The sequence below is a fragment of the Patiria miniata genome, unplaced genomic scaffold (genome assembly GCF_015706575.1).
Source record: "Patiria miniata isolate m_02_andy unplaced genomic scaffold, ASM1570657v1 HiC_scaffold_5, whole genome shotgun sequence".
NCBI classification, from domain to species: domain Eukaryota; kingdom Metazoa; phylum Echinodermata; class Asteroidea; order Valvatida; family Asterinidae; genus Patiria; species Patiria miniata.
Window position 1 is genome coordinate 25,412,102 of NW_024037072.1, and position 22,043 is coordinate 25,434,144.

At 40.1% G+C, this 22,043-nt stretch overlaps 1 protein-coding gene across 1 annotated transcript in view; it reads left to right on the forward strand.

Annotated features, from left to right (window-relative positions):
- LOC119740622 (tubulin polyglutamylase TTLL5-like) overlaps window positions 1–15,380 on the forward strand; it is a 98,447-nt gene extending 83,067 nt beyond the window's left edge. Inside the window, 3 exon segments of the mRNA XM_038215983.1 lie at window positions 6,962–7,131; window positions 11,633–11,769; window positions 14,233–15,380. Of these exon segments, the coding sequence (XP_038071911.1) occupies window positions 6,962–7,131; window positions 11,633–11,769; window positions 14,233–14,261 (336 nt within the window). The 3' untranslated portion in view covers window positions 14,262–15,380.
- Window positions 15,381–22,043: the final 6,663 nt, after the last annotated feature.

The window sequence follows — 22,043 nt, forward strand, 5'->3', positions numbered from 1 at the left end:
AGTCCTGGAGTATTGTCTGAATACCCGATCATCATTGGGGCATTAAAAGAAAAGTCATTAAAGCAAGAACGGTACAAGCAGTTGTTATGAGCTGATGGATAAAGGTCTGCACCACTTAGGGTTGATCATAATCACATCACGGAAATTGGCCCTAAAAGTGCCAGATTTTTTTCTTCTTCAGGTCTTATTGAAGTGGCTTGATGAAAACCTTGAGGTGTAAAATTACCATCCAAAGTGTTTGGGATTATGTTTTGCTCGACCGCAATGTCAGGTGTGAGTTAAGCCAGCAACATGATGCAAGGGGAATGGTTACTGCCTGACATTAGATTCAAAGTGAAGTTCACTAGATTTCTCCAAGTGTGAAAACATTGGCGTCGTTTCATACCAAGTCTGAGACATGGATTTTCTGGACAAATCTCGACAAACTACTTGTTAAGGCCACTTTATATTTTCTGTCTGTATTTTCCCTGTCTTTGTCTCAAGGTTGTCAAGCCTCATCATAGAGCAACAGAGCAGATTGTGCTGCTATTTTATCAACAGGGCAAACAAAATGTAATAGCCATATATCAGTCAGGAGGAATATTGAGTGGCTCAGAGTAAAATGGGAAGACTATTATCGCAAGGTAAAATCTGGACTTTTTTATTTCACGAGACGAAGCCAGGTGAAATAGAAAAGTCCAGATTTTACCGAGCGATTATTATTATATGCTTCCCATTTCACAATTTAAAGCCACTCAATATTTGTTTTTTATAACTGACATGTAGATCCTTGTCATTTGATTTACAGTTAAAACGAACGTCTATTTTCAATACAAAACTGGTGGGAAATGTATTTCTCTCTTCCAAACCACCCCTTCACGAAATGTTTGAACCCAACTCTGTAGCCTACTGGCTCTTTTGAACAATACGCGCAACGCTCAACGCTCACACCAGCATGCATTTGGACACTGTTCCGTTATATTGGCCATGGAAAGAGGATGATCCTAACTGTTGAAAAGTAAATCCTATTCACCATGGGACTTTTTGAGCCCTGGCATGAATGGGAGCAATAATGAATGTCTTGTGATGTGCATTCCACCAATCAAATGACAAGGAACTGCATGTCAGTTATAAATATAAAATACATTATATTTTGGCTGGTGAAATTTTTTGGCTGAAATTATTTTTAAAATACACTGAATTTTGTCTGTGCTCAGAAGATCTCAGACCTGGCTCCTAAACCTTGAGTAAGTTTCAATTGTAGTTTGAGTCTTGAGTCACAAGTGTCATTATCCCAGTAAAACGAAATTCAACAATATCAAGTGATACCGCATCACTTCTAGTAAATTCAACTTTAAAAGATTACTTATTGTGATGAAAAAGTAAGATTGAAACAAAAACAAAATATTACAGGCAAATTGATCAAGGTGCAAAGTCTGGAAAGCACTTGGGAAAAAAAAGAAAGATTGCACATTCATTCATTGGTCACTTGCCTGCCAAAATGTCATTGCAGCCATCCGAAGGCGCTAGTCAAATCTTCTAAAGGCCAGCCCTCATCAAAGGCTGTGAGGGCATTGGTTCACTGACCTCTTGCTGGGGGGCACACACCGAAGATAAAATAAGATTACTTCACTTTTGCAAAAGACCTATTACACAGAGTCGGACATGTCAAAACACTCATAGTATTCTTTGTCCTGGTGACTTCTCACTTAATCCTACAAGGCAGGTACTTGTTACACCAAGTACTGCCTGCAGGCACCCAGATAAGTCCTTGTGTTATACCTGCTCATTTTTAGCTGGGCTGGAGACTATTTTGGAAAGTGATCCCCACTGCCAATTATCAACAGCTCATTCTGGGAGTGCTTGATATTGTGAAGCTAGGGCTATAATATAGGATAGTTAGACTGGTGGGACATTGATAGGGGTGGGCTGGTTGCTCCAGGGGGGGTTAGCTCCTCGGAGAGTCTGTGTCAGTTTTGGAATGATAAGTGAGAAGTTCCAGTTTTGGAGCCAATGCACTTGTGAGATTTGTGAAGCTGTGGTCTGCGTAAATCTCCATGGCGTAATCCACCATTCTATCATCCTTGCCCTTCAAGGCAGTAGGAGTGTTTGCAATTGCCGGCAATTGCTCGGAAATGTATACCAGACAATTTAATGAGAAAATCCTTGCTCAAGTCAAGTTAGGATTGGCATTCGCAAGAAAACAATAATTGAAGGCGGTTTAAAGCTATAGTCCATCATTTGTAATTAGTGCATTTTGTTGGTTTGAAGCAACAAAAGTGTTCAAAATCTAATGAAGGATACTGAACAACTTACTTGATGAAGTTTCAGCCCAGCTTCAGCTTCATATTCCGAGAAAAACAGCATTCTAGGATCTCAATTTAAAATCAAAAGTTGCTAAATCATGTTTCGAATTGTTTTGAATTGCAGCTATACGCGATGTTGCGCACTGATCCAACGAATTACAGCAACCGCGCGCGCCTGTGCGTCGTTCGAATGCTTGTGCGCGCTGCGCCGAATAACAAAACGAACAGCTAATTTAAATTTTCCTACGGTGCTTCTTAAGAAGCACCGTTGGAAATGCCTTCTTTCGTTGATTTCTTCAAAATGAGAGCTTGCCAGAAAGGATAATTTTACAGGGAGTTTAGTCCCCTTACTATCTTTCAACCAGTTTGTTTTTCAACAATAATTACGCCGGTTACTTTTTTGGATAGCTGCAAATGATGGACTCGGGCTTTAAGAAAATGTGCACACGGGCCCAATTTTCTGACATGTGCATTGGCAACGGAATCCAGTTACGACACCCCAAAACTGTATAGTATCCACTGAGCTGAATATTTTTGTTGTTTTGTTGTTATGCACCCTTCTTAAAGTTTTTGAGCAATTTTGTTGCTTCAAACGAAAGAAAAAATTCACAGAAAGCTAACGATCCTGAGTCGTGCATGTGCATTGTCATTATACTGTACTCTAGACCCGAAAAACAAGAACACAAAAACTCAAAATTTTCAGGAAACACGGAAATCCGACAAAAACCTTCGCCTTCTTGGTGGACAAGCATTCAGAATGTGTGAATCATTTCTTCAAACTTTAGTATGAGAAGCAAACTCCAACAAATTTGCAATGACGATTTTTCTTGCAAGTTATGAACACACTTCACCAAGATCACGTGCTTCTTGTATCAGACCATTACACGTACTTCGGAAGGAATAATCAGTTTTTATGACAATTCTACAAGACTTACATAAACAGATTGTATTGATATAAATGTACTTTCTCAATGCCAGTGAAAATATCGAGTGTATTTAATCCTATTTTAATAAATATTTCATCGTAAGAAATCCAAGCCTCTTGCTTTTCATTTGATTTTGTAAACATTCAACATTTCTCTCCCCCCCCCCCACTTCACCCTACTGAATGTACCGGGACTATCAATCTTGCCAGCTGTAAAGTTGGTTTGTGTAAACCAAAGTTGTTGGCCTGCATGATGCCGGAAACAAAAATATTTTTAAGTGTGCTGACATAAACAACAGGAACGTTGCACAATTCCGAAACCCAGACACTTCCATGCGCATAAATCAGTGGCAGTGTACTAATTGGCAGGCTTGACAGAAATATTGGCACAGACTTCTTGTTCTCCAAAAGTGGGAGGGGGGTAGCTCTACCACCCCCCTCCCACAACAACAGGTGGAACAATGTACTTGAATTAAAGGGGACAACTTCAGGAAGATGCAATTTTTTTCCCCATTTTCTAAATTTGTCGGGTAATAACCAGATATTTGAGCCTAAACCACAAAGTCTGGAGACAAAGTAATTCTGGTTCCAGCGTACCGTGGGCATGATTATTTCCCTAACCGAGCATTGATTATCAAATGTCCATTGACTGGTTCAAATTTCTCAAGCGGTAGGGGCCGTAAATTAGGTTGCCCGGATCAATTTCATTGTGTTGTCAGTATTGATAATGTTGAAGGGCACTAGGGTGTTGTTTTATTGTATGTGGTACACCTTATGGGTATTCATGTACTGTATAAAAAGTACTTTCTACATTTTTTTTTGGGGGGGGGGAACTATATTTAGGCAATTCTTGTCAGAAACAAAAACAGTAGGGCAATTCCATGCAACAGTGGACATGGCTGAAAAGTGGACAATTTATGAATCTTCAAAACTACAAGCACCACAACCTCAAATGTGGTATCAAATTAAAGGATACAACAAGACCTTTCATTTGAGTCATGTGTCAGTGAGATTAAATATGTTAAGTGTATTGCTTTTGTAAAAAAAATGTATTTTGGCTAAAATTATGGATTTTAGACCTCATTTTGGCATCTTGTTTTCACATGCAAAATGCAAGTTTATTGTGAGTTTTTGTTTTTAATAAAGAGAAAAATATTGTATTTTTAAAGCATATTTAAATTTTACGCCAAAGAGTTTTTTTATTTGATTATTAGTTTCTTATGTGTTTTAAAGAGGTTGTGTGTGGAATGCTTGAAGACATTTCCGTCATTTTTCGGGTATACATGTATGTAGCCTAAGGTGTGATGAAATAAAAACGACTATTGTGTCTGTCATGAAATGAGTACAAAAGGTACTTTAGAGAGCTGTTTTTCAGGTCCTGTTTCGACCCGAACGTGCAATGTGTGTAAAAGTCATCGTTGGGGGCAGCAAACAAAACATAGTAAATCGTGACTTAATAAACAGGACTCCCGATGCAGCGTAGTATAAACGAGTCCTGTTTATTACGTCACGATTTAGCAAACAAAACATAGTAAATCGTGACTTAATAAACAGGACTCCCGATGCAGCGTAGTATAAACGAGTCCTGTTTATTACGTCACGATTTACTATGTTTTGTTTGCTGCCCCCAACGACGACTTTTACACAAATTGCACGTTTGGGTCGAAACAGGACCTGAAAAACAGCTCTCAAAAGTACCTTTTGTACTCATTTTTATGACAGACACAATAGTCGTTTTTATTTCATCACACCTTAGGCTACATATACCCGAAAAAAGACGGAAATGTCTTCGAGCATTTCACAACCTCTTTAACTTGTACAGTTTGCATTCCAATTTACCAGACTTTCCTCTTTATGCATGTGTGCTGTATGCTCAAGTTGCATGTTCAGTACACCATTGTGATGCTTTTGTGGTGCTGCTCATGCAGTGGTCTTCAAAGTTGCATTTTAGACTGAATGGGAATGGCGTCCGGTGCCTCAATGTAATGACAGGCAGTGGCGCAGGTGGGGGGGGGGGGGGGGTGGGGGGAGCTTGATTTGACCTTGGTGATATGTATGTGGCCTATTTTCGAGTAGTACAGTATTTGGGTGTAAGTGGCGCCACCAATGTCAAAATAGTCCTCCCCCCCCCCCCCCCCACCAAAAAAACAAAAAAACACGTTATTTTTGTTTGCGGGCAAAAATTGTGGGCACAATTTTAACTTCTCACAATTTTTGGAAAAAAAACCAAAACTTGTGAGCCTCTCCCAAAGCCAAATCCTGGGTGCGCCACTAATGACTTGCCCTGCCAGTGTTTTGTAAAAAGGCTCATAAGATGCCGTAACAGGATAGGAATTGGTCGTGGAGAGCCAAAAGTTTATGTTGGAAAAGTCATGCTCTGTAGCTCCAGTTTGTTGGCCTAATAAATCATAACAGCCTCCCAACAAATTGTTTTTCCATGAAGTTATGCCTAATCAACTCGTTACGGTTCCCTGCATGGCATCACTCTGCTGTTAAACAGTTGCCCCCACTTCAGAAATGTAAGGTTGAAGTAATCACAATTCGATGATTGATTCATGGAATTGTACACATACATGTACATGTACAATATATTATTATCTCTTGCCTGCTGTTGAGAAGGGACACTTTTTTAGGTAACCCTTTTTTGAACCTATGACACCAAAGAGGACAATATTAAAAGTAAACTTGAAATATTTGTCGTTCTGTTTGTTGTTTGTTTTATGATTTTCATTTTCATTTTTTTTAGCAGTTTGTTTTACTACTTGGCACTGTACTCGTACACATGTACTGTTTAAAAAAAATATTGTACTCCATACTTTGCGAATAGACTTTATTCACAAGATGGCCATATTAAATTAAAAGCGAGGTAAAATCTTCATTTTTGGAACTTGCGAATAAAAATGAAATTAATGAAATAAAGTTAGTTACAAAGTTGAGGCTTGGAACACAAATAGTCTGGCACCAACCAATAGAACAGTTTACAATTGATAAAATACATTCAGGGAACATGATCAAAAATGGCTTCATCCTGAATAAGGTGTATGTCTGATTTGAACGTGCAGTTTCCAAGGTTTCTGTGACGAATTCTTTGATTGTTTAGAATTGTCAACAAAGAAAGAAACAAAGAAATTTACCCGGAGTGGGATTTGAACCTCTGACCATCAGAACACCGTATCAGTGCTCTACCAACTCAGCTACTGCTACCTGTGGTAGCCCTTTGTTGATGGTCGTTAAATTTTTCAGTGCCTTAATAAATAGGGTTATGATTTTGTTATATACATCAAACATAAGAACTAGAATTTTTGCAACATTACACTTCTTTAAAGGCAGGCCAGTAGGAGCATTGGTAAATACCTAGAAAAGCACCGACTGATTCAATGAGAAAAAAAGCTTGCTCAAAGTAAAGATGAGGATGATACCAAATACTCTGTGAAATTTTTCCAACAGAAATGGTTTTGATTGAAGGAAAACAACCGTAGATGGTGGTTTTTTAAAAAAAGTGTGCACGTGGGCACACTTTTTTACATGCGTCAGCAACAGAATCCAGTTACGAGACCTCAACAAATTGTGCATTTTTTTCCTGTCATAATGTGAAACAGCCACTGAGATTAAACTTCAATGTGGTAGTTCTGTGATTTTAAGCAAATTTGTCACTTCTAATGAAAAAATACACCAAGAATATAATGATCCTATAGATGTACATGTACCTTTAGCCCATAAATGATTTTTGTGGTTTTTGATATCTCAACAGATTGCCCAAGCTCACTCCAACGCCTCGGCCCTGCGTGAGGCTCTCCAGCGCAGTGTGGCCTCCAGCGGTCATCCCGCCGGTCAGCCCACTGGCCATAACCACATCAAGCCCAGGCCTCCGGTCAAGTCCTCCAATGCCCGCAAGCCTATTAGTGTCCAGCGAATGGCCAGGTGAGCTCAGAACATGAATCAGACCTCTGTAAATTCAGAACTTTCTTGAAATTTTCTTACCGTACCCCCTCATTGGCAAGACGGGGAGAGTTGGAGGAGACCATCGGGAGAGATATTCGAATGTATCGCAGATGCCGCCTGACGTTCACGCGAAGACGGCATGGCTTTGTGCACATTCAAAATAAAACAAGTCTTGCATACTTCGCCCTATATTCGCGAGCCAGTACATGCGCGCGGTTAAAAAAACCGCCCTCTCTTGTTGGCGCACGGAGCCCATTGACTTTTGCATTGTTCCTTTAACTTATTTAAATGGAAAATCTTTAAGCGATATGATGTTTGGGGTTGGTATACTACTCCCCCCCCCCTTCCAAAACAAAATCCAATTAGGAATTGAAATGCATGAAATCTTAGCAGAATTCCAATGAGCCGTCACATGAAATGTGGCTTTTAAAGGTGTAATGCTACTGTGGGGTGCTGTGGTCTAATGGTTACGGTGTTCGACTCGTGTGCCTAACGGGGGAACATGGTGCTTGTGCTCTTGGGCAAGGCACTTTACTACGATTGCCTTTCTCCGCCCAGGAGTATAAATGGGTACCTGTGAAGGTCTTGAGCTGCTGCAGAAAAATTGGTCTCGTTCCTGATGAACAGGGATAATAATTGTGATGCGCATTTGATCATATTCATATTTGCGCAATAGAAATGTATAAATGAATAAATTATTATTGTTAATCCAAGACCTTTATCTTCAAGTGAAAGAAATACTGTGAAATGTGCTTTTTATCTCCCCCATTGACATTTGTCATGTCATCATATTATGTTAATTTTCAAAAAATTCTCCTTAGTAAAGTGCAATCTTACTTGCTTAAAGTAGTTGCGTCTTTCTTTTGAATTTAAGATCAGAGTTTGCAATTTAACGGCATGAACTGGCTATGGAAATATTCCTGAACGACCCTTTAAGATCTCCCCACTCACACATTCTACGGTTCCAAAAACTGATCCTATCTTAAACTGGCAATTCCGTCAGACTGTGAAGTCATCATCATACCATGGATTGCAATTGCCTGGACCAGACATTTCTCCTGCTGCAAGTTTAGCATTCCATCTTGCCAGCTTTCCATCTTTTCATATTTGCCCTCTGCGAAATCCCCTCATTAGTCCCTGGTTGTAGTGTCAGGGAAGACACGCGTGCATCTGGTCGTGAGGCACAAAAGGGTTCTTGCTACCTGGGGAGTTTGCGGTCTTTTACATGTAGTTTATTTTATCTACATTTTCACTAGGTTTTGTTGAGGGTACAGAATTAAAAAAAATAATAATAATAATTACAGTATTTTTTTTGGGGGGGGGGGTGTTAGTGAGAAAGTATTTATAGGTTTTCTCGGCCAATTTCCTAAAATGTTCATTCGCTTCTGAATATTGGTCATTCTTTTCCGTCTGAAATTGAATGCACGTCTTTAAGCCCATTTCAATTAAACTAAAGTTCAGTGGTTTTCATTGTCCATGCATTCGGTTTTGAGAAACAGATGGCCAATTACGTTACCTGCGCATTCATTTACGCAAGCATGCCTTTTCTAAATTGACTTCAGGTACAGTTAATGAAAAAGAGACCCCTTATTGTGGCTTATCTGGTGCCGATGGCATTAAAGTAAAAGTGAAATAGAATGATGAATGTTCAAAATCACCTTCTAAAAGGGAAAGAGAAGTCTGGTAAGCGAATCTGAATGGACATTAACGAAAGGTGCTGCTCAATCACTCATTTGATTGAACTAAAATGGAATCGAACGCTCTGGTAGCAAAAATGAAACGCGTGTTCAGAGCGATTCTCAAATTCAGACGAAAATGAATGACCGATTTTTAGAAGTGAATGAACATTTTAGGAAATTGGCCGGGAAAACCTATATTAAAAAAGTATTTATTAAAAGAAGTTTTAAACATTCAATACATATTATCAAATTACCATATTGTCCAGGACAATTGTACTTTTCCAGTGTAATGCCTAAAGGCCAGTTCATACTTCATGCGAATGCCAGTGCGATGCTGATTTGACGTCACGAAGCACTCTCATTCTCGAAGCATTCGCCGGAGTTGAAATGTGTTTAACTTTTGCGAATTTGCACAGCAAAAACTTGCCCTGACATCACAAATTCGCGTTCGCGTTCGCGCCGAGTATGAACCTGCTTTTAGACTCATATGTTGGCGGTTCCTTCATACTGTTCGTCCATTTAGATTAAACACGCTTGGGACTTGCAGCGAAGCTGCCTCCCGCGTTAAAATATTTGCAAAGAAGCATCACATTTCAGTATTCACATTTCAATTTGTGGATTTCCCTTTGAATCGGTTAATCGCATGGAGGGAAGGAAATTTCAGACACCACATGTTAATATCACAAGAAGCTAATGTACATGGCTGGACTGGACTCCCACGTCTGGAATTTGTGAGCAGATTGAGGTTGAATTGTTTCACAGCTTTAACAAAGATGTGCTGTGGTGGTACATTTTTTTTTTCAAGGCGCTGCCACCGGCATGCTTATGATTGGCTAATTGGTTGATACCTGAGTGGGATTGGATGACAGTTTGCTGACAGTGTCATGTCATGACGAATAACATGGTACTGTAAAACGTCGCTTTAGAATAGACCATTCAAAACCTCCAGCACTCTGGGTTTGTGCATAAGAGTCTGAGCTGCGTTCTGGTATATTTAGCTCTGGCTGGATGCCTATCAATCCAATCATATGTGGGTCATTCTATAAATTCAGGCAGTGTTTCCCCTGTCTAATGAAATGAGCGAGGTGGTAAAAATTCAGATCGATGATTGAAACAAAATTGATGCAGTTTGCAAACTCAAAAGGATGCTGCCCTTACAAAAATGCGAGATGATTCCATTTACACATCCATATTGTAATTTGTGAGTTCTTAATACATACCTGGTAGAGGTCAGGGAAAACGCTCAAAAATTACACAAAATGAAATATTTTTCAATTAGTATTCCTTTATTCAGCAAATCTTCACAGCAAGGTGGTGATATTGGCAAAAATTGAGCGAGGTGGTCACTGAAAGTAGTGAGGTGGGCCGCCTCACATTTGAATGGGCAGGGGAAACACTGAATTCAGGATCTAAAGTGTGACTGTTTTCCCTGTCCTGCCTTGATACTTTTTAAGTTCAAATTTAAGTATATTTAAGAATGACTTAAAGGAATATACAACATTTGCTTTTGCTGTAATTTTCAGAAATGGATGGATTTGGGGGTTAGTATTTTATAGCAAATATTGTTTCACTGACTTGTTGGAAGGTTTGTGTTTGTAGATGCTGGAAAAACCAAGAAAAACAGTCATGTTCCTGTAGTCTGGTTCCCTGATCCCACTAAAGATGAAACAGAGTAAATTAGAGGCGTCGGGAATTGTAAGGTCAAGGAACCAGTCTAGCTGGCTTGTACCCATTCATAGGTGTGTATGTGTAATTGATTGCAAACAAAATGTGGACTAACTAAATATGGTAAATTGGAGGAAGTATTTGAGAAAAGCAAGTTGTTTTTCCAACGCTGGTCGGCCGACCAGCGTTGGAAATTGATACAACTTTTCCTGAAAATGACAGCACACCAGGTGCCACGATTTTACAGGATGCTTTAGACTGTCATTCACTACAAGTCCAGTAAGATATTTCATAATAATTTGGTAGTTTTGTTTTTTGATGTTTGCAAATGTTGTATATTCCCTTTAATGAGTGTGAAGAAATTGCTTGATCTTAAAAAAAAAAACCCACTGTAACGTTTGCATACCTTATAGGAAAGGCTCTGTAAATAGGCTGCAATTTTCACAACTTACTGCTTTTTCCCTGGTATTTAAGTAGCGTGTTGCTGCATTAAAAAAATATTGCTGTTAACGCTTTTCTATTTGTCACAGAATGTGGTTCGGCATTCCATAAAGTACTAGAATTTTGAAAATTTTCCATAATGTTATCGCCTGAGAGAACTTGTAATAATAATTTGATCAGTATCTGAGAAATCATTCTTGGAATTTACCATTGGCATTTGTGTGTGTGTCCCACCCTCATTTTAGGTAAGGGAACTTTCTGACTGCGGATTGCCGATAGCCTCTTAATTTTTCTGTAGAAGGAAGTGGAATTAAAGGGGAAGGTGGTTTATTTCGAGCTACCCAAAAATAAGCAGTATATATAAGGAAAAATGGTTATAAAATTATAACCAGACGTTATTGGCAAACAACCCTTGCATTGTGCATGTATCAATTGTTTTCTTCCAAATGTTGTTTTGAGAAATCCAAGCCCCTTGTTGAAGTTGTCCGGAAACACTGCAAATTCGACCTCATAGTTTGCACTTCCCAGGCAGTATCATGATGGGTTTGGTCAGGCTCTGAACTCGGCGTCAAAACAGATCAATTTCTGTCAGCCGAGAGTTCAACAAGTTGGGGAGTATCTGTGGGTTGATCCATTTGTTTTGATTCATTTGATTTCATTTTCTGGTTGTGTTCCACTGTGATACCCCTCTGCAGGACCACCCAGTTGGATGAGCCCTCCCCTGCACCCTCCTCTCAATCCTCATCGACCTTCTACTCGGGCCTGAAGTACAACAATATGACAGGCACTACTAAAGTTCCGTCCTCGGGCATCAGCAATATCTACAACTCTGGTAGGCAAGCTTGTAATGTTCTCGCTGTAGATATCTAGACTTTGATTTCAGACTGTCAAATCATATTAAGCTACAGACCTAGTAGCTCAAACAATTTACTGAAAGGGAATTTTTTTTTAAAAGAATTTCACCAAATTAAAACAATTACGATAGACACAAATGCATTACGAGTTATAAAAAAATAAATTGTATATCCATCTCCAACTACATTTCTATGTACACGTGAAGTCCTGTTTGAAAATGAGATGAACCATCTTCTATGCCTTATAGGTTCTGTGTCCAGAAGTATAACCCCTTTTAAAGGTAGACTTTGCGTGTGAAGTTACTGGGAAAACTTTTTTCCACAGTCTCCGGTCCCCCTTTAGTGACTTCATAAATGAGTTATACACATTGCTGTTAAGCAATCATTTCTGTGGCATCCAGACCTACAACTACGTGTTTCGTGCACATTGCGACTTCGACAATCGGCACCGGTGTATCCAATGATACGCCCAATTGATGTTTAAGCAGAACCATATGGGCAAGGGGGTCAAGATCAGAACATGGGCAGGCCGGCAGCAGCCCGTGTGACCGGGTTCATTCTGGCTCAGTGACTGCACCGTATCCTTGGCCTGTTTCCCAGACAGACTCTTCCAACCCAAATTTCAACCCTCTAATTCAGTTTTGTAACAAAATAATGGATACTCCTTATTTTTATTTTTTTTTTTTTTTTTTTTTTTGGTGATCATTTATAATTCCCTGATGTTGATCAGTGGTGAGGGATTGAAAATTGGGACCATTTTAGTGGCAGCCGCAAATCCCAGAGCTGTGCTGCAAAAGGAACACAAAAAAGCCACACCGCAGTATCCGGTACTTTTTTTAGCAGCCTGGGATAAAAAAAAATGGATGAAAAAGATTGGGCCACCCGGTACTTTGCAATTGTCTCCCCATTGTGCAATAATTGCAGGTAATAACGCAAACCTATCCACCCAGGTAGCAGATCGGTCAGATGGTGAGGTGACATTTCAATCATAAAGTCATTCATGTGACTTCACTCTTAATAAATGCAACGTGTTTTAAAGACCTTTTGTGCTTCTTCTTCTTCTTCTTCTTACGGAAACTGGGTGTTGCCACCCACTGTGCCTGCCCACGTAATCGCTCCGCCAAAAAAACACAGACGACATTTGAGTTCCCTCCTTGAGCCCTTTTTCTCTTTGTCGGTGGCAGCAGCGCCGGTCAACAAATGTGTTTGCAATTAAGTCCCAAAAAAGAATCAGTCGTAGGGAAAAGCCGTTTGTTTGGGTGCATCCTGGAAAAGGTTAAGACCGTTGCCAAGAAGAAATAGAGGACAGGAAAAAAGATTATCTGCCGATTTCACATCTGGCAGATCCAGATCAGGTTTTGACCTTAGTTTCTTAGCGTTAATTTGAAACAACAGTTGCTATAAAGCCATGTGTCGGTGGAGTTGCTGCTGTTGTGTGTGGTATCACTGATGCATTATGCAGCCCTATAACAACATCTGTTATTCAGGGTGGTTGGTTTCAAACCAACAGTAATCTTCACTTCAGGAAAGTTAACCAACATTGAAATTTAATTCATAAATACCTAAGACAGTTAACCCATTCCTATTGGTCCTTCGGCTCAGGTCATTATCAGCGTCCAGACTCCAAACCGGTCTTAGACATCTTGTTTAAAACTGGCCAAACACACATTTATTCCCTTAATAACATTTTAACTCTGTGAGATATTCTGTGGTAAATACTTTTCTTTTGTTCTGTTGACCTTAATTTGGGTTTTTTATTAGTAGAAAGTATTGTGACCAATGTCTTGTTTGAAAAACCATTTATTTGACAAGATTAAAACCAAAAAGAATTGAACAATTCTGGTCGGTTTTTTTTTTAAATAAAAGATTTGCTGTGTCTTGGCCTACCAAGTCTTAACAAATCACTGATTGTGACCTTCATACCGTTTGAGGTAATTACGTGAGTGGAAGTCCTTCATGAATATAAAGCAGGGACAGAGATACCTCTCTCCTCATAATGAAAACAAAATTGATTTACCAACAAAAAAAAAGAATCATTACTGGAGCATTTTCTTGTCGTTTAAAGAGCCTTGGACAGTAACTTCATGAATATTTGACATTTGAAGGCTTGATGTAATGACTGGTTCATGCTTCACACAGATGTGTTCCTCTTGAATTCATTAGGATAATGCTGAACTTCACACAACAGTAAAACTTCATGAGTGGACGCCATGAAATTTGCTTCGTATTTCGCATGAATAAAGAGGGTGTTCTTTATGTTTTTTAATTTAGTTACAATAAATGCACAAAAGGGTTACTCACGCCTACCCAGGTGCTACAAAACCATTGCCCTCTAACTCCACCGTAACGCATCAGGTCTATTATCGGCCTAAAATTTGCCAATTACCAATATTTTACAACAGGACCTTAACAATCCATCTTTGATGTTTCGGTTGTTTCAGGTTATCAGTCAGCTGTGGTAAAACACTGATGAGAGGTCTACCTACATATGTCTCACATTTCCTGCACACATGTACATGTCCTTCTCGATGGAGTCAATGCAAAAGTACCTTCCAGCATCGACGAAGAGAGGGAACCGACAGTGTACTCTTGAACGACATTGTCACCGCTACCGGCTTGTGCACATTCAGGATACCTTTGCCACAATCTCGCAGCGTGTCGCATCATGGTCCGTGGTCGCATCCAGAGCTCTCTTGATTGGTCAGGAGGCACCCTCCACCGGTACTGTCCCTCCTACTTGGAGTCCATACTTGTCACGTGAGCCAGTTTTGGAAGGAGGATGATCACTTTCACTTCAGCAAGAAAAGACCTTTTTTTAATAGAATGAATTCCAACATTTGTATTAATTTGTTTTAGTTTAAATATAAAACAGATGGTTTCTCAGAGAATTGTGACCTGGTAATGATTATACATAGAGCTGGGACCAAAACGTTTGGAGTAAGTGTGGATTGTTTTTGTTAGTGGGGCGGCAGAACCTTTTCCTTCCCCACCCTCCCCCCCCCCCCACCCAACCCCCCTCTCCGTTTCACTATATTTCACCTTCCAGTGAAGAGCTCAACTTTTCTTTTGAAGATCAAGTTCTGAACTACATCCCATTTTTCTTCTTCTCAGTTTTCATCAAAATCACGCTGGGGTCAGATGACCCTTTCCCCTCAAAATGGATATAAGATCGTAGAAAGCTGTCATCAAGGTCAAGTCCTACATGTAACTGGCTATAATGTTACCAAGCCTAGTCTGCCAATAGCTCCCTGGTCGGGTGCAGAGTTTTTGATCCAGTGTTTCTCATCTGTTCAATCAACCTCTTTGACAAATTTCAGATAATTCTGCAGACTCAACCATTGATTCAAATTCTGAGAAAGTGTGCCGGCAGTAATTGTCAATAATCCGAGAAGCAAAAACACGTCTCGAGTTTCGATGTCTGCATACTCATTCCCTTCACAGCTAGTAGTGGGTCCGCCTTCGGCCCGTGTTTATGAGTTAATGTTCTCGCAGGTCACATATGAAGCCCTCTGAAATTTCATATCAGAGCAGCTTTAAAGGGAATGTACATCATGGCTTTCGCTGTAATTTTCAGAAATGAACTATTTGAGGGGTTAGTATGATAGATCAAATATTGTTACACTGAGATTTTTAAGTTTTGTGTCCGAAAATGCTTGAAAAACCAAGAAAAACAAAAATGTTCAAGTAGTCCGGTTCCCTGACTCCACTAAAAATGAAATGGATCAATTTATAGATGCCGGAAAATTGTGAGGTAAGGGAACAAGTCTAGCTGGCCTGCACCCGTTCATGAACATGTAACCAATAGCAAACAAAATTTGGACTGAAACAAATGGTAAATATGGAGCAGTAGTTGAAAAATAGTTAGGTTTTTCCAACGGTGGTCGGCCGATCGACCACCGTTGGAAATGCATACAAAAATACCATTTTCTTGAAAATGACTTCACACCGGGTGCCATAATTTTACAGAATGCTTCAGACTGTCATTTACCAACATCCTAGTAAGGTATTTTGTAAAAACTTGGTAGTTTTATTTTTCGATGTTTGCAAATGTTGTATTGTCCCTTTAACAGCCTGCTCACTGTGGGCCTTTTGTTTTCTTGTCAGATTACTCTAAAAATAACATGAATGTACTCTACATGAACCCAGTTAAGAAGGTTAAAGGAGTAAGCGCCGGCAGACATTACACACTGTAACTGAACCCCTATAGGTTCAAATCATGTTTTGAGGAGAGGATGGGGCAAAAAATAAAAACCCTGCGGTGAGGTGTTGTCGGTATGTTGTGTGATCTGGGCAAGCTGGGCTGTGGTGTAAGGCAACACCCGGGGACGATTAGGAAAGCTCCAGGGGTGTAATCATCAGTCCTGACAGTTAAAGGGAAGATACAACGTTTGCAAAAATCACCAAAAAAACTGAAATGATCAAATTATCACGAAATGTCTTGCCGGATTGTTAGGGAATGACATTCTAAAGCACCCTGTAAAATCATGGCTTCTGGTGTGCTGTCATTTTCAAGAAAACCGGCCGACCAGCGTAGGAAAAAAATGGCTTTTTTCAAAAACTGCTCTTAATTTTTCATAATTAGTTTTTCCGCATTTTCTTTGCAATTGATTACACGCCTGTGAAGGGGTACAAGCCTGCTAGACTGATTCTCTGACCTTACAATTCCCCAAAGTCGACAAACTGCTCCGTTTCATCCTAAGTGGGGTCAGGGAACCAGACTAGAAGAATATGATGTTTTTCTTGGTTCTTCCAGCATCTTCAAGCCCAAAACGTAAAATAAGTCAGTTCAACAATACTTGCTTATCCCCCAAATCCACTTACTACTGAACATTGCAGCAAAAGCAAATGTACATTCCCTTTAACTGTATGGTCTGCCATCGTGGGCCTGGCCAGTGTTTCCCCGTTGTTGTCCGAGGCCGACAGTGAATTGGCTGAGAGAGAGATATACAGCCAGGAGTGAAAATTGCATCCTGGCCACCTTCACACTCGCTGGTATGGACAACTGGTATCAGTGACCAGTTCATCATAAGGACACAATTTGGTTTCATTTAAAAGTTTCTAAACAGCTGTGATCACAATGAGTATAATGGTGTTTTAGAATAAGCTCCTTATGTCTTTTCCTTTTCGAGTGCAGAATGTAGTTCACACTGTCCAAGTGAGCTTGATATGGCATCATGGTCTCTCCCTGCCCCTTCCCAAGTCCCTCCCCTTCCCAAGCCCCACCCCTTCCCAAACCCCGCCCATTCCCAAACCCCGCCCATTCCCAAAACCCTGTCCCTTCCCAAGCCCTGTCCCTTCCGAAGCCCCTCCCCTTCCCAAAGCCCCACCCCTTCCCAAAGCCCCGCCCCTTCCCAAGCACCTTCCCACCCACTCCATGCCCACCAACCCCAATCACCCCATCCGGTACAAATTCTTACTTAATTTACAACGTCTGTCCTTCCGCACACAATATTGTTCTTCAGAACCCCTGATTTATGTAATTGTACCTTCCAACATATCCGGAATATGCACAACACTGAAATCCGAGCACTAACATATGGTATGTGGTTTGCCTTTAAAACCAAATCCTCCAAGTGAAAATAATTCTGGTAAATTTTACAAAAAAAAACAAGAGATGGCAAGCCTAGTAAAGCTGGTCCCAGAGTGCACAAATTTGTTTCACTTGGTTCAGAATGGCTATTCACTGGAAAGTCTCATCATGCTTCTGGTCTTCACAATGGGCCGGATTTAGCCCATTCATTGGTGCTCTATACAGGGTGATCTTACACAATAGAAACGCCCAGCTCACAAGTGACAGTCAGTCAGTCAGTCAGATAGGACTAGGCCTGGGCGAGCAGTGGATTGTTCTACTCGAGTACTCACAAAGAAATTACTCACAAGTAGTCGAGTACTCGCGAGTAGTTAACCAAATTCCCATAAAAACAAAAATGAGATATACTGTACGTTAGTGTGACGTCAAGTAACTTACAAGCAAAAAGTGTGCAAGTCACACCACATTCTTCAGCACTGAGATATCCTTACTGTGCGACATTTTGGGTCATTTACTGGAATTTGTTATTTCTTTGTGGACGAATGGAATCCCAGGGAGGGAGACATGGAGGGAGTGATTCCCTGTTTGCAGGGGACATATTAAAGGGACACACTGGGTCCTGGAACAGCCCAATTGGGCTACAAAACGCGCTTTGAACGAGATGATGTTGATCGGAAACAACATTTAAAAGTAGGATATAAACATCCACACATCTATCCTTTCAAAATTGGACGTTTTTGTGTTATTCCTGTATTATGCGTGCGAGAACGAATTTCAGGGTCCACTTTTGTGACCCCATAAATTTGAGCTGTTTGGATGCTAGTTGTGATTTCATTCGTAAAGTGTTCGCCTTTTGCGGACGTTGAAGAAACCACTGTTTTTGCATTGGTGATTGGTCACCGCTGTTCCCGAGACACACAACGTGTATATTGTACACTGAGAACGACACGAAAAAGTATCGTGTCGGATGTAAACAAGCGGGTTTTTTTTCATCTTTTCTCTGGAAAGGTAAGACATTAGGTTGGTTTCCTTTCAACCAGATGTTTGAAATAGGCTAAGTGAATAATCCAAAACATGAAATTTTCGGGGATTTCAGGACCTAGTGCCCCTTTAAGCAGTGAACTCTAACTAAATTGCTACTAGCGAGTACATGCTTGTACTCGCGCCAGGACGAGTACTCGAGTAGATGGAAAACCAGGTTATAACAACGAGTAGCATAAACTACTCGCAAGTACTCGAGTAATCGAGTTACTCGCCCAGCGGTAGGTAGGACTATAGACTGGTCCTGTATGACGAGCAAAAAGGCTACTTTACTCTCAAAAGGGGTCACTGTCCTGAATTTTATCAAATAAACATCAAAACCAAAAGTTGTGATTGAAACCATTGTCTTGTTTATTGTACGGTCTGCAGCTGGCCAGACGGCAATGCGATAAGTGAAAAACCCATTTTTAGCCCAGACGGTAAAAGCCCAGACCAAAATACACCACTTCAACATTCTTTCTCCCATTGTTGACCCGTTGCCGTGGTTACCCAAATGATCTGGGTGGGGATGTCGAGGACTTGCAGGAAACAATAGATCCATCAGGCAGGACGTCTGCTTGATATGAGCGGAGGGACACACTCGGTGGTGTGTGGTCTGTGCAACATGCACGCATTGCTTCCGGTGAGATGATGATGATAATATCATATCGTGCCGACACCGGATACCAGGGCACTTTATTTTGATGGGAAAATAGGAAGTAAACACATTGGGGTAGGTTACCAACCAAACATAGGCATGAGTGATGATGCGCAAACGTTTGTCTTTTCAATGAGCTTAGGCTAAAATCTACTGTCGACTGTAGTTACAGATTCAGTTACAACAAAATTCTGGTTATAATGGACATGAATCTTCAATCTTTAACCGTGAATTTTTTGGCGGAAAAAATGGGACTGGCACCAAATTTCAAACAAAGATTCCGATTTACAATCACTTTGGCTTGGTTTGGCTCATGAAGCCAGTTCGAAACTGCAACGTACTTTGTGCATAGAGTTTTAACTTCATGTTGTTGTCGTGTGCGGTTTGTATTTCCTAATGTTTGATTTCATGAAACATCGCAGCTTTCAGATTTATTATCATCCCCGACAGACTTGTGTGTCTTAATTTATCTGATGTTTGTGTTTCTGGGTCTTTCTATAAATTTAGGGTCCAATGTGTGACATTTTCATCCGTCCATGTTACCTTGGTATTTGTAGTTTGTCATTTAAGAATGACTTCAACTTGAGTTGTATTTGTTAGGTAGGTAGTTTGCTATTCATAATCACTCTTGGAGGATTACTGCATTAAGGAGTGCATCAGAATTATAAAATCATAGATGTCAGATGTAACAGGAACGGGGGGAAAAGTGGACCCTAAATGTGTAGAATGACCCGTGGTCATCTTGAAATCATAATGTGCACATGGAAATAAGTTTAGGCTATATTGAAAACAATAATGGAATGGCAAAATTATCCCACTCTGAATTCATTTATTCCAAATAATTCTAAGCCTCGTACCCTCTGTCTTTCACCTGTTCACTTTATGTCATTCAACCTTAACCTTATTGTACAAGTAGGCTTAAACACCAGGCAGATATTTTGAAGGTTTTTTTCGCGAAGGGTGTTTTGACTCTGTACTGCATCCACAATATATAACCCGGCCAACCTCTTTTATACCAAAACTATCAGTATATAGACCTTTTGGCCTTAGTGAATACCGAAACAAATTTCAATGATTACTAATCTCATTTATCACCATAATCCCAGTGCTTACGACGATTAGTTACTGTGTCATAAATAATTATCATTTGACTCGAATACTGTAAACATTTTGAATCAAAAAAATGGTAAAGAACTTGTTTTCCGTAGTGAATAAGCAGGGTTGGCAAAAACAGTGTTCAGTTGGTATTTGTTCTTTCTTTTTGGTTGTGTGTGACTCTTACATCCGTATTGCTGTTTCTTTATTGTGTCACTAGGTAAATATGGTCTCAGGAATACCACCTTATATGTTGTGGTGCAAATATAGATGTTTACAGACTGCATTCCGCATTTACAGTGCCTTTGATTGTGTGTACATTCTCAAGTGTATTTTTACTTTGTTAATACAGCGAGTTGTAAATTATAACACGGACGTTTGAGATCATTTGTTGAAAGTTTGAATTATTTGTGATGGGAATGGAATTTTGCCAACATGTAATTCTCGAATTCACAGTTACAAAGGGAACAGGACTTCGCATTCGGTGTACACCCTGATTTAAAAGGTCATCACCCTGCAGCCCATCGGACCCTTCAACCCCCTTTAGGCCACAGAAAAAGTCACATGAACAACCACTGTCATGTTATAGGTCCATCACCAGTCATTCAAAATTTTCCCAAGTCAAGAGCTTTGTCATCGTTTTGCTGTTAACGTGTGACCCGACTCTCGGCCTGACTTGTTTGAGATGGACGAATGTCATTGTCAAGTTGGCACACAGAGACTCAGCTTGCCTGCCCCATTGGCGTTGGGAACCTTTTCTTCTTAAAATCATTGCCACGGAGTTTTAAATTCGTCTTTTGACTTGATTGAAATTCTCAATCGCACTTAGCTATTCGATTCAACTCACCTCAATTCCCCTTAAATACCCTCATCGTACCCGTCCCCCTCCCCGTCCCCCTTCACTTCGAACCTCCTCATCACGCGGCAATCACTTCCTGCCCCTAGTCTTTATCAAATCGGCTAGTTTCAGTAAACCTCTGGACTGATGACGTCACACTTTGTTTACTTGCGCGCTTTTCTATTGGGCACTGAAACCTTCGTCCCCACCAGGCTCCCATAGGAAAGCACACGTGTAAACAAAATGTGACGTCATCAGTACAGAGGCTTATTTCGATTTCCCAAAGCTTTATCAAACCAAGCAATAATGTACTCTTTTGTTACTGTTTAAAATGTTTCCGTAACTTTAAGCACACGTGTGTACATTGTATAGATATGTTGACACGAGAATAAAATGTCAGATTTTATAACTTGTAATGCTCTCTCCCAGCGTTTCAGTTCTTTATTTGCTTTGTGTGAAAGATCATAGATTACTGTTGGTCCACTTTGTGGGGAGAGATCCGGTTTTCAGATACTCGAAATGTGCCAAAGGTTAGAACTCTTAAAATAAAAATAGATGGATGAAGAACGGATGTCATTTGGTATCTGAAATCAAATCCCATCTTCCGGCCGAAAATGTGTTATTATAGTGGGTTCGTATTGTTAAAGTATAGCTTACATATGGCATAGAGGATGTAGTTTACCTCCATATGGAAGTGCTGAGCATTAGACGTTGCACAGCGAAGAACATAGTTTTTGCTTCAACATAGGAACAATAAACAAGGTTGGCCGTCACAGTGCCAGATGAAATGATTAGCTTTTAGTTGATTTACACCCGCACGCAGCTTTGAAGCGATATTTCATGACGCGCTTCTCCCTCGACCGAAACCTGATCCGAACTCAATCCAACCATACAGAGCAAGCCCATTCATGCAGTTAATATCTTCATCTTAAAAAAAAAACGTTTCAGATTGTCCCTTCGATTGTGTATTTTTAACTTGTGCAATAATATACCCCCCAAAACGCTATTTGAAAAACATCTTCTAACGGAAATCGCTGCAAAACTGTAAACATCGCTAAATTTGTACGTTGTGGTTTATCCATGGAAAATACTCCATCAAGAGATTCAAACA